At 42.3% G+C, this 14,078-nt stretch overlaps 1 protein-coding gene and 1 long non-coding RNA gene across 3 annotated transcripts in view; one reads left to right on the top strand and one right to left on the bottom strand.

Annotated features, from left to right (window-relative positions):
- The window catches only part of LOC126267263 (N-acetylneuraminate lyase-like), a 70,230-nt gene extending 68,081 nt beyond the window's left edge, over positions 1 to 2,149 (bottom strand). Inside the window, exon 1 of one of the 2 annotated variants that reach the window (XM_049972327.1) lies at positions 2,096 to 2,149. In XM_049972327.1, the coding sequence (XP_049828284.1) occupies positions 2,096 to 2,134 (39 nt within the window). In that variant the 5' untranslated portion in view covers positions 2,135 to 2,149. Of the gene's footprint in view, positions 1 to 1,851 lie in introns of both variants that reach the window. The other variant, XM_049972328.1, reaches the window with a different exon arrangement.
- A 28-nt stretch (positions 2,150 to 2,177) lies between these two features.
- Positions 2,178 to 4,080, top strand: LOC126267264 (uncharacterized). The gene is made up of 2 exons (XR_007548973.1): positions 2,178 to 2,666; positions 3,041 to 4,080. It is a non-coding gene; the product is annotated as an uncharacterized LOC126267264 (long non-coding RNA).
- The last annotated feature ends 9,998 nt before the right edge of the window (positions 4,081 to 14,078 follow it).

Below are 14,078 nucleotides of genomic sequence, written 5' to 3'. Positions count from 1 at the left end.
AATCCACGCTGTCACGTCACCAGCTCCTTGTCCAAGTGCGTTTTCACGTCCCGTGAGTGGAGAGCTTAGGCTGCATTTAGAGTGGCACCGACAACTGTCGGCAGACGCAACTGCCAGAGGCCGCCGGATAACATCGGCCGACAGCTTGGTCACAGTGCATCTGATCTCCTCCTTCAGTTTTTGGCGGGATCAAGGAGGCCAGCTTAGAATCTGGTCTACTTAGTAGTTTAGAATCTATTCTAACCTCCTTGGTCCAGATGGATGACACGACGCCTCTGTGCTAGGAGACCACTGGTGCATTGCGGCTATTAAAAAGACGCCGGATGCATGTGAATGAGCTATATCTATCTCGAAAAGAACGTGGAAAGTATAGTACATCCGTTCTTCACTTATTAGAATAAACAGACGAGTTTTGCGAATATGTGAGATGAAGAGAAATACGTTCTATTGCGTACCAGAAATGATATGTGGTGACTTTGAAGCGCAAGATTACAAACACTCCACAAAACTTCACATAAATTCAGCAAAACAGACATGTCAATTAGTGCGTAAAAGACAAACATACATTTTAGAATAAGATACTCAAAAAATCTATATCAATGAAAAGCGGAAACACACACCATGTTTGCAAACCACCCCATATAACACAATCACCATCTTACTGCATAAAAAGACCAATAAGCAGTAATAATAGTTTTTAGACAGTTAATAACCATCTACTAGAACCCAAAAAGGATCCACTACAGACAGTACCTAATTTTAAGCACAAGACACGTCACTATATTCACTTGAACAAATTACTGTCGAAATTCTGTTATAATTTACGCCTAAAATTTCCAGTACAGATTTTGCCTACTTTGATGCGATTTCAGTTCACAGATTCGGTGGTGTATCCCAATTACGGTATTTTTCACACTTAGTATGCCACAGACTACTCCTTTCTTGGACTAAGCTTATCAGTTTCTCTCAGTCTATATTTCTTGTATGAGGAAATCTGCTGATGCCACCGAAGAAACTGATGTTGACATCACCGATTGTCATCCGAAGTATCTCCGTTCGGGCAATGAGACTGGCTGGGTTGTGACCGCGCAGAAGTGGTGGCAGATATCGGTCGTCGGTGGAATCCACCAATGCCGGTGCCCATGTGACCGGAACTTAACAGCTGACACGATGGGACGTACCCTTTTCCAAGTATTTCGCGGTGTTTTGCACAAAATGGATGCAGATACAACCAAAACAGTTTGCTAATTAAGCGAAAAGCATTGTTGCATTGGCCTTTGCGTTAAGCAGACACCTAGTTACATTGATAACAATGACTTATTCTTACTTGCTAGCAGTCGTCCCTAAATTTTATAAGTGTAGAATTGCGTAGGCGCCAGCTCGAACCTTAAAAAGCACTGATTACCTTTTACGAACAGCATTCCTCCGAATTGATACAATGCATACCAAGCAGCACATACAAAACTGTAATTAAACAAGTACGTTTTATTAATGAACTGTGGCTGATTTTCGGATTTTGGAGCTCATTGAACCTTATGAACGATAGAAGGAAGTACATTCAGATATGTTTCTGATGTGATCAGTTCAAATCGACGATTGTAGAAAAACTGATCGGAAAAATTCATATATTTTAACAACTATTTCATTATTAGTTGTTCTAATTCCCCCTTCCTTTACATAAATATTTAACAATGACCGTGCAACAAATAGTGCAGTTTCTCGCTCTTACTGCATGTTTCGTTTTCTGCCTCTGATCGTCTAAGAACTGTATTAAGTGCCGTACGTGAAGCGTCGTGCAAAAAGCATGTATAAATAATTTACTTAGTCAGCAGAGTAAATTTCCGTTCTTACCATCCTTGCAGTCCTTACGAGACCCCTTTCCGTAATGAATTGGTACAGCCTTTAAGAGGACTGTGTTTTATATACATGCATTTAACGCACTGATAGTACTGAAGGTCACAGTGGAGTGTAAACAACTTCTTCCCAACTGATAAATGCCGATGTTGTGCCTACCTACGGAAAAGACTAGCAATAAAATAAGTGTATTTGAACAATACTCAGCCTAGTTGTTATTCGAAAATGACAAGTTACACACTGCTATAGAACCGCACGCGGCGAACTTGTGTAAAAACATCGTCGTACACGCACAACATCCAGTCAGAGATTTTGTTTGAGTGCGCATGGTGCTCGTTCTTATGCTTGTGGTGTGTCTGGTGACGAAATAGTTTTACTTTCCACCCGGTCTTTTAACTCCATCGAAATACTTTGTAATATAATCCCTGAAGTCTTCTGTCTCTAGCTTCCAGAGATTCTACACAAAAACCTACCATTTCGTCAAACATGAGACTGAAATAAAGATGTAGGAAAATTACAGTACTTAAAATGAACACAAATCGGCAGAGTATGAATAATTCGTATTTGAATTGTTCTACGGACGGTAATATATAGCAGTCTTTGATACGAGAGGAAATAAATGTTAAAGTAATTTAGACTGATGGTAAAGCTCTGCGTTAGCGTGCTAAAGTGCGCCTGAAGTTTGTTGTCATTTATTACCCTTATTACCAGTTCCTCGTCATTCAGCAGCCACGGCTGGACAGACACCGTCAATTTCGCAATAATATTACCATATTAAAAATAATTTTTTAAAACCTTCAATTTAAACTGTGGTGAGTGGGTACTTTAAAACATATATCTATTTAAGAACTAGATTACAATATACATTACAATAATAAGACAATCATGTTGCAAAATACCAGAGTTGCTGCTGTTTTCATCGGCACTGAGTTGCAGCTTAGGTAGACACTGTTCTATCACCAGAAAAGTATTCTTCTATACTGTACAAGGGTTGGTCTTTTGGTGTAAACTATATTTTAATCCTAAATTGTTCAACTGGTAATGACTGAATATCCTTAGGTAGAACATTAAATAATATTTAGGCCACCATTCAGAAATTGGCCTGATCTGTATCTTAATTAATTGATATATAGGCCTGTGTTTATAGTGAGTGATGTACTGATGAACTTCATTTCTCTTTCTGTAGGTCTCATGATTTGTAAGCCCAGAAGCCTAACAGCTGCTGTGTCACCCAGTGCTCAAGTCTCACTTAGACTGCATATCATCCTCTGTGTTTTGTCGTCATTGAATTGAATTGAATTGAATTTTATTTGATCCAGTAAGATTACATTGTGTACAGTAAATGTACGTGTAATATAGGACATGTCAAAGTGTTAACATTCCTTATGTCATCAATTTCCATCTAGTTCTTGCCCTCACTGAATGGGACGTCTGCTTGTCGAACAGCTTGAAGTACACTCTCCCCTTTTGAGAACGAAGTTGTGTCTGCAAACTGCCAAGTGTGCCCATTGGAGCCTATGTAATTAACGAAAATTAAGAACAACAAGGGCACTATTACGGAACCCTATGAAATAGAATGTTTTTATATTCATTTCAGCTGATTCTGCTACTTGTACTGATACAGTGAGTCATCTGTTATTTAGGTTGGATTTGAGAGTATGTAGAACAGCTCCCCCAGTACCATATGATTTTAACTTGCTGAGCAGGGCCATATGTGGGATACAATCAGATGCCATAGAAAGGTCACAGAGTACCAGTGCTACGGACTCCATTTCTTCAAAACCCTGACTTTTTTTGTGAGAGTCAAGTACTGTTGTTGTAGTCAACTTACCCTTCTGAAAGCTATACTGTGTATCGTAAAAGGGGTTATTTCCTTCAAAATAACTTAATAGCCCCTTTTCCATAATGGACTCTGTCACCTTTAGTACATGACATGGATGAAATTCAATGCTTGTTCGTGACTCCATAGGTAAAGAAAAACACTGCTGTGGATGAATAGTCAGTACACCATCATACACAGTATCTGTTCATGTTTTGTAATTGTATTAGTAATGACCTGTTGGAATTTAAAATAAAATTATGATTATTATACCCAGAAAGGGCAGCCTTTTACTATTATTGCCACATATGTTGTAGCATATGAACTGAATAATTCATTCGACTCTTTGCAACATCAATACATTTCGCATAGGTTTCAGCACTCTGATGTGCTGCTTGCATTATCGTAAGCAAGGTGACCATAAAAAGGCTCAACATTTACATATTTATTATCAAACATAGTGAATATGAGCACGAGTTGTTGAGCACTCGTAGTTTTTAGATATAAACAGTTTTGATATTTGTACTGCTCTCAGTCTGTGTATTATTTTAAAGTACCAATACTGATGCCTGTTATTTTTATTGAGGCAATTGTAAATATTGTTAGATAGAGGGATGGTACCTGTGTACCCCAACTAACCAGTGAGCTTAAAAATTTTGGAGAGAAGTAACCTCCAGTGACGGATTTGCTCAATGTTCTTATAGGCTAAGTAAAGTGATTCAAACTCAACATAACAGTGTGGTAATGGCCCCATTGCTATCCACCTTTAAATCAAAGTTGTGGTGATGGACTGATATTTAGCATAACCTGAGGTCTAGGTTAGGTTGGAAGTCAAGTTTCATTGATAAAATCAACTAATGTGACTACAAATTAAAGATTGTGGTAACCGACTGATCTGGAACTTAGCTAAAGGCCTACATTCATTCCATTTTCAATGCACTTTTGGTTGTAAATAACTAAAATTGCAAGACACATTCAGACCACTGTATTACATAATAGACAAATATCTGATTCCTGTTTTGGTTCGCGTATTGTGCATCTTTCATGAAAAATGAAAAGGGGGGATGGGCCACTATGTAATTCGTACCAAATAACCCAGAGGATAACTGAAGTAAAGACTCAAGGAGAAAAACCCCAAGAGAAATGAATGGTGCATGACAAAAGGAAAAAGTTCTAGTAATACCTAACAACAGTAACAACAGACTATCTCTCAGAATTGCAATAAAATGCAACTATGAGATTAGCAAAATGTATAAGTGGCCCCTGGCTGGCTCAAAAATAAGGCAATTTAAGATATCAGCTTACTCTACTCTTGCTAAATTATACATAGTGACAAGCTAAAATCATATGCCAGATTTGATGCTTGTGTTTGCAGCCAGTGCCCAAGGATGCCTCATGAACCAACTGAAAGCCACATACTGCTCCCCATATATTCCAAGACTAGAACAATTTGATCTGAAAATAATCCTGTTGCTGTAGGGGAACCAGAACGCCTTGTTGTATCCCAATTTCAAGAAGTACTAGTATTGTCCATTGTGGAAGAACGTCTGCAAAGTTGGAAGGAATAGAGACAAGAAAATGTCAAGCTGAAGCTGAGATCGTTTAGGAGATATGCTCGGATTGTGCACGTGGCAGCATACTGCACATGAAATCCAGGTTCAAGTCCTGGTGTCTAGTTTTAATTTTGTGATAAATAATAGCCACAAGAGAACATCATAAAGGATAAGAAAGATGTTTGTAGCTAAAACAGGCAACAAAAGAGGACTACAATCACACATAGGAAATTAGAAGAACATTTAGAGAAGCAGAAAGTGTACAAGTTATGTAATGCTACAAATACTCTTTGGAGCATAGCAGAATGTGAGAGGGAAAGGGAGAGGGAGTGTTAGTGACATTGAGAAACAGTTAAAATTGAAAAAAGCCCCAATGGAATCCTTACCATATTGTATACCCAATTCGTGGCTCAGGTAGCCCCTATGCTACTATAATCTGTTTTAGATCTCGTAAACAAAAACTGTGCCTAGTAGCTGGAAGAAAGCACATTTCACATCGGTCTACAACAAGTTATCCATAAAACTACCGTCCAGTATCCTTGACATCTGTCTGCTGTAGAAACATATTGTGAGCTCAAACATAATGAGATAGCTGAAACATAATACCTCCTCCATGCCATCCATCATGGATTTTGAAAACACAGGTCATGTGAAACCTAACTCACACTTTTTTCATGTGACTTAGTGAAAGCCTTGGATCAAGGCAGTCGGGTAGATACATTATTTCTTGATTTCCAGAAAGGATTTGGTTCAGTACCCACACCTATGCTTATTACTAAAAGTACAATCATTTGAAGTATCAGACTGCATTGAGGATTTCTTGATAGGAAGGATGCAGCATGTTGTCTTGGATGGAAATTAATCAACATATGTAAAAGTAGCATCATGTGAACCCCAGGGAAGTGTGTTGGGTACTATGATTTCATGTTATATATTAATCATCTCGTGGGCAATATTAGTAGTAACATCAGACTTTTTGCAGGTGATGCAGTTATGTACATAGAATTACAGTCCAAACAAAGCTGTACAAATATTCAGTCAGAGCTTGATAAGAATTCCTAGTGGTGCAATGATTGGCAACTTGCCTTAAACGCTCAAAAATGTGTATTTCACAAAGCACAAGAACATAGTATACTGTAAATATACCATTACTGAATCACAGTTGGAATCTGAAAACTCAAACAAATACTTGAGTGTAACACTTATTAGGGACATGAAATTGAAGGATCATATAGGCTCAGTTGTGGCTGACCAGTGCCCTTCCCTTTGCGTGTGCAACCGACTCCCAACAATTTTGTCTGACAATCATAAATCTACTTCTTCAAGGCAGCTTCTTGCTGAAATGGTGGCAGAATGCTCATTGCACTTGAACAATTCATTGACTGTTTGCAAATTCCAACATACAAAATGATTTCTCTTGTGGTGTAGTCACCTTGTTGTTACAAACAAAGAACAGCACAGCTGTGTGAAAGCTTTGAATCTTCCTCTATCCAGTGGCATGAATAATATCTTTGTATCTGTTGTAATTTGTCTGTAATAAACAAATGAAATCTGTTCTTTCTTTTTGAATCACCTGGCATTGATGTAGATGAGGAGAACAAGAGAGAAAGAGAGGGAGACGGCAGAAAATGTAGGAGTTGTATTGAACAACACTGTTTACAGTTTGGACAATCTATCTAACTTTTAAGAACTGGATTAGCTTCTTGTGTCTGTTGTGCAAAAATAAAAATATTGCTTGTATAATCTTTAAAAATAAAAAGACGCAGTGTATCTGTCACCCTAACCATTTCTCTTTTTAAATTCTTTAACCTACCTAACCAATTAGTGGTTCTAACTTTCTGCATCGTGGCCTGTAGAACCAGTTTTGGTTTTCCTTGTAATTAGTCACTGTCCAGAGATCCAAAGAGGAACTACTTTACCATCAGAATATTTTATCCAAGTGGATGCCATCATCACGAAACCATGCCCCATAGAGCTGCATGCCCTTGACAATAAGGGGGTGGGGGGTGGGGGCAACCAACTGTAGTTTCCCCTTGCTTTTAGCTGTTCATAGTACCAGTACAGCAAGATTATGTTGACTAAGGCCAGATCAGTTAATGCTCCAAGCTGTCACCTCTGCAACTATTGAAAAGGCTGCTGTCTTTCTTCAGGTTCCATGAGTTTGCCCGTCCTCCCCACAGACACCCAGCCTCTCCATAGATACCCCTCACTTGTAGTTGCACTTACAGTGTGGCTATCTGTATCATTGAGGCACACAAGCCACCACAACTTGGCGAGGATCATGGGACATGGAGGAATATATTGTCTTACAAACAACAAAACATCTAACAGTAGAAACTTATGGGAAAAATATATTAAAAACAAAGATTCCATGACTTACCAAGCGGGAAAGCGCCGGTAGATAGGCACAATCAAAAAAACACACAAACACACACACAAAATTTCAAGCTTTCGCAACCGGCGGTTGCTTTGTCAGGAAAGAGGGAAGGAGAGGGAAAGATGAAAGGATGTGGGTTTTAAGGGAGAGGGTAAGGAGTCATTCCAATCCCGGGAGCGGAAAGACTTACCTTAGGGGGAAAAAAGGATAGGTATACACTTGCACGCACACACACATACACACACACACACACACACACACACACACACACACACACACACACACACACACACACACACAGACACAATATATCACACATATCCATCCACACATATACAGACACAAGCAGACATATATATATATATATATATATATATATATATATATATATATATATATATATATGTCTGCTTGTGTCTGTATATGTGTGGATGGATATGTGTGATATATTGTGTCTGTATATGTGTGTGTGTGTGTGTGTGTGTGTGTGTGTGTGTGTGCGTGCAAGTGTATACCTATCCTTTTTTCCCCCTAAGGTAAGTCTTTCCGCTTAATTTAAAAGGAGAAATGGTTAGGGTGACAGATATAGCGAGTGAAGTGAGATGGCAGGACAAACAGAACATCCAATCAGGTGAGTACAGGGGTATAAGTACAAAATGAAATACGGGTAATGCAGGAGTAGGTCTAATAATGAATGAGAAAATAGGAATTTGGGTAAGCTACTATGAACATCACAGGTAATGCATTATCATAGCCAAGATGGACACAAAGGCAACAACCGCCACAGTAGTACAAGTTGATATACTAACTAAAGTGGAACAATGAAGGAGTCTCTTGTTATGGGTTGTAACTAAGTTCTCACTTCTCGACTGATGTGTCACACCAGTGCTTCTCATACTCAGATTTTGCCTTACACTAACCTTCGGTCACCTTTTTGAATTTTCTTGAAGCTGCAGATCTGCTACTTAGTTCCACTATTTATACCATACAGACTTTGTCATCATCTGCAGAGGGTTGGGGGCTGGTAGAGACCACACAACTATGCCAACTCACTGCACAATGACATAACCAATTTTGAAAGAACTCTTCTGTACTTTTTTTTGCTCAAATGAAACCATTGCACAATTGGCTGACCAGATCTCACATTAATACGAGCAACATATATGGAGTGAATCTTATGACATAACTTCAAAGAGTATGTTGGGTCAAGTTACGTATCAGACTTAAAACATGTCCAGTTGTTTTCTGGGACATTTACATTATAGACACCAACCATTTCTCTCTGCCATTCAAAACACCACCAAATCACAATGCCAAAACATAAGTAACTCTTTCACATTAGGTGAAGACACTGTATCACTGCTATGTGGTGATTAGCAACTATCCTTTTCATAATATTGTTAATAGTGGAACATATTATTCTGATATTGAATTCAACTGACAAAGGAAGAAAATATAAAAATGAAGCTAGCGAAATGGAATACAGTAGTCTGAAAGTAAGAATGACAGAAATAGCAAAATGGCTAGAGGACAAATGTAAGATTGTAGAAGCATGTAAAACAATCCAAAAGATAGCTGCCACCTATAAGAAAATTACAGAGACATTTGGAGAGAAGCAGAAATGGCTTGAGAACAAATGTAAGACTGTAGAGGTATGTTCCGCCGGGAACATCTCACACCAGATGAGTATAATCCCAAATGTTTGTGCGTTAGAGAAGTTATGGTGTAAGCGTATGTGGAGACAGTGTATGTGTACCACTCGCCGACATAGTGTAACTGAGGCGGAATAAGGGGACCAGACCGCATTCACCAAAGCAGGTGGAAAACAACCTTAAAAACTATCCACTGACTGGACTGCACACCGGACCTCAACACATCCCCCGGGCAGATTCATGCTGGGGACCAGCATGCCTTTCCACCCAGAAAGCAGTGCATTAGACTGCACTGCTAACCGGGCAGGTATTTTAGTATGTACAAACATGGGCACTGTAATTACCAAGGAAGTGTAGACAGACTGATGTACTGTTCAAAATCAATGTAATTATAAAAGTACAATGGAAATAACAACAGTACGGAAAGGGTAGATTGCTGGTCACCAACCTAGATGAGGTGTTGAGTTTTAGACAGATACAATGAAAAATATTGCTAAATATTAAGCTTTTGGATCATGTCCTTTTTCTGAAATAGAAAACCCATGCACATCATACAAGCACAATAACACACACATGGCCACAGTCCCTGGGTGTTGGAGTCTGACTACAACTGTGTTTGATGTGAGGAGCAATCTGCTGGGGTGGGTAGTGGAGTTGGGAGTTGGCATTTGGCAGAGAGAAGGATGGATAGCAGGATAAGAGGGGGGGAGATGTTATGTTGCCTGTTGGAGCGTGCAGGGACATGGTGGGGACAGAATAGGTCTGCTAGGTGCAGTCTTAGGAGGGCTTGCTGGTGGGGGGAGGGAGGAGGAGAGGAAAGAAGTAGAGAAGGGGGAAAGACTAGTGGAATGTTGATGAGGTAGAAGGCTTGTGTAGTGGGAGTATGTAAGGGGATAGATGAGTGGAGGAAGGGACTAGCGAAAGTTGAAGTGCTATGGGAATGAAGGATACATTGTTCCCAACAATGCAATTTGGAAAAGGGGCATGTTGCTAGGAAGAATCCAGATGGCCAAGCTATGAAGCAATCATTAAAGTGAAGCACATTGTTGGACAGCATGTGCAGCAGCTGGGTGGTCCAGCTATTTCTTGGCTATATTTGGCAGTGGCCATCTATGCAGACAGACAGTTTGTTAGTTGTCATGTCCCTGTATAAAGTGGCATTGTTGTTGCAGCTTAGTTTGTAGATCACATGGTTGCTTTCACAGGTAGGTAGCTCTGCCTTTCTTAGTATAGGGGATGCCTGTGACAGGACTGGAATAGGTGGTAGTGGGAGGATGCGTAAGACAGTTTTTGCATCTAAGTCTATTGCAGGGATATGAGCCATGAGGCAAGGGATTGGGTACAACAGTTGAGGTGAGATTGACAAGGATATTGTGTAGGTGTGGTGTGGGGGATGGGAAGGATAGTGGGCAGGACATTCCTCAGTTCAGGGTGCAAGGAGATGTACACTCCTGGAAATTGAAATAAGAACACCGTGAATTCATTGTCCCAGGAAGGGGAAACTTTATTGACACATTCCTGGGGTCAGATACATCACATGATCACACTGACAGAACCACAGGAACATAGACACAGGCAACAGAGCATGCACAATGTCGGCACTAGTACAGTGTATATCCACCTTTCGCAGCAATGCAGGCTGCTATTCTCCCATGGAGACAATCGTAGAGATGCTGGATGTAGTCCTGTGGAACGGCTTGCCATGCCATTTCCACCTGGTGCCTCAGTTGGACCAGCATTCGTGCTGGACGTGCAGACCGCATGAGACGACGCTTCATCCAGTCCCAAACATGCTCAATGGGGGACAGATCCGGAGATCTTGCTGGCCAGGGTAGTTGACTTACACCTTCTAGAGTACGTTGGGTGGCACGGGATACATGCGGACGTGCATTGTTCCTGTTGGAACAGCAAGTTCCCTTGCCGGTCTAGGAATGGTAGAACAATGGGTTCGATGACGGTTTGGATGTACCGTGCACTATTCAGTGTCCCCTCGACGATCACCAGAGGTGTACGGCCAGTGTAGGAGATCGCTCCCCACACCATGATGACGGGTGTTGGCCCTGTGTGCCTCGGTCGTATGCAGTGCTGATTGTGGCGCTCACCTGCACGGCGCCAAACACGCATACGACCATCATTGGTACCAAGGCAGAAGCGACTCTCATCGCTGAAGACGACACGTCTCCATTCGTCCCTCCATTCACGCCTGTCGTGACACCACTGGAGGCGGGCTGCACGATGTTGGGGCGTGAGCGGAAGACGGCCTAACGGTGTGCGGCACCGTAGCCCAGCTTCACGGAGACGGTTGCGAATGGTCCTCGCTGATACCCCAGGAGCAACAGTGTCCCTAATTTGCTGGGAAGTGGCGGTGCAGTCCCCTACGGCACTGCGTAGGATCCTACGGTCTTGGCGTGCATCCGTGCATCGCTGCGGTCCGGTCCCAGGTCGACGGGCACGTGCACCTTCCGCCGACCACTGGCGACAACATCGATGTACTGTGGAGACCTCACGCCCCACGTGTTGAGCAATTCGGCGGCACGTCCACCCGGCCTCCCACATGCCCACTATACGCCCTCGCTCAAAGTCTGTCAACTGCACATACGGTTCACGTCCACGCTGTCGCGGCATGCTACCAGTGTTAAAGACTGCGATGGAGCTCCGTATGCCACGGCAAACTGGCTGACGCTGACAGCGGCGGTGCACAAATGCTGCGCAGCTAGCGCCATTCGACGGCCAACACCGCGGTTCCTGGTGTGTCCGCTGTGCCGTGCGTGTGATCATTGCTTGTACAGCCCTCTCGCAGTGTCCGGAGCAAGTATGGTGGGTCTGACACACCGGTGTCAATGTGTTCTTTTTTCCATTTCCAGGAGTGTATTTGAAACCTTGGTAGAGAATGTAATTCAGCTGCTCCAGTTCTGGGTGGCACTGAGTCATGAGAGGAGTGCTCATTTGTGGCCAGACGGTAGATATTCAGGAGATGATAGATGACTGAAAAGATGAGGCATGGCAGATAATTTTTTGGACAAGGTTGGGAGGGTAATTTCAGTCTGTGAAGGCCTCAGTGGGAACCTTGCAATGTTTGGAGAGGAACTGCCTGTAACTACAGATGTGAGGACCACGTGGGGCTAGGCTGTATGGAAAGGCTTCTTGATATGGATAGTGGCAGCTGTTGAAGTGGAGGTATATTTGGTGGTTGGTAGGTTTGATGTAGATGTAGGTACTGATTAGCCATCCTTGAAGTGGTGGTTGGCATCGGGTAGGTGGCTTTTTGGATCGAGGAGGACCATGTGAAATAAGTGGAGGAGAAGATGTTAAGGTTCTGGAACAATGTGTATGTGGTGTCCTATACCTTAGCCCAGATTGCAGAGATGTCATCAATGAATCTGAACCAAGTGTGAGTTTTGGTATTCTCGTCAGTTAGGAAGGATTGCTTTAGATGCCCCATGGATATGTTGGCATAGGATAGCACCATGCAAGTGCCCATTGCTGTTCCATGGATTTCTTCGTAGGTGATGCTTCTAGAGGAGAAGTAATTGTGCATGAGGGTATAGCTGATCATGGTGAACAGGAAGGAGATTGTAGGTTTGGAACCAGTCAAGGATTTGGATAAGGTAGTGTTCAATACCATGATCCACTCTTCCTGGCCTTAGATCGCCCCCTATCAACTTTCTACCATTTCCTAACCTCGAACCTTGTCTCTCCATCATTCTGTAAACTTGCCAGCATAGAAATCAATCTTACATCAATGGAAAGGACCACAATCCACCCCTTCAAATCTAATCCCTACCTTGTGGCTGTGTACTGTAACCCCCCCCCCCCCCCCCCCCAAGAAAATCACTGCTTTCATGGACCACCAGCTTCCCTTTTTATGTATAATCTACCCTCCAATATAAAAGGCACCAGCTATGGCTGAAAGTTCCACCACTGGGATTATGGACAGCTGGGATTACCAGATGTCAAATGCACCCACCTACAAAGCCTGTGATAATGACGCTACTCCAAGAGTGCAATAGGCTCTCCAGTCCCTCCTAAAATCCTTAGGTCCACCCAGAAACTCACTCCCCACATTGTACTATCTTAAGTCCATAAACTCAACCACCAAGGACACCGCATTGGGGCTGGTTACTGTTCCACCCCCCCACCTCCCCCGCCTTCCCCCCCCCCCCCCCCCCCCCCTCTCACAGAGAGAATCACTTCTTTCATGAACCAACACCTTCACTTTTTACGTATAATCTGCCCTCCTATAAAAAAGGCACAACTATATCTTCCATCAATTTTCCACAGTCCTTGCTCCTTTACCACTTCATACCATGCTCCTTACTATTGATGCCACCTCCCTCTACCCTGATGTCCCCAATGCCCATGGCCTCACTGCTATTGAACACTACCTTTTGCATCACCTGACGAACTCCGAAACTGCAACCTTCTACCTGGTCACCATGACCAACTATATGCTCTCCGCAATTACTTCTTCTTTGAAAGCATCAACTATAAACAAACCCATGGTACAGAAATGGGCACCTGCATGCCATCATTCTATGCCAAATTATTCACAGGCCATGTAGAGGATTACTCCTTAACCCCCCAGAATGCCATATCTCTCACTTCCTTCAGATTCAGTGATGACATCTTAGTGATCTGCACTGAATGTGAGGATGGCCTACCCACAATCCTTCAGAAGCTCAACACCTTTTTCCCCATTCACTTCACCTCCTTAACCCAACAACCACCTTCCCAATGCTGACCTCAATCTCTGCCCACATCAGCCCTACCAACCACAACAATACCTCCAATTCGACCACTGCCATCCATGGCCGTCACATCTG

This window comes from Schistocerca gregaria, chromosome 4 (assembly GCF_023897955.1).
Source record: "Schistocerca gregaria isolate iqSchGreg1 chromosome 4, iqSchGreg1.2, whole genome shotgun sequence".
Taxonomy (NCBI): Eukaryota; Metazoa; Arthropoda; class Insecta; order Orthoptera; family Acrididae; genus Schistocerca; species Schistocerca gregaria.
The sequence above is the reverse complement of the archived record's forward strand: the minus strand, read 5'-3'. Positions and strand labels throughout refer to the sequence as shown.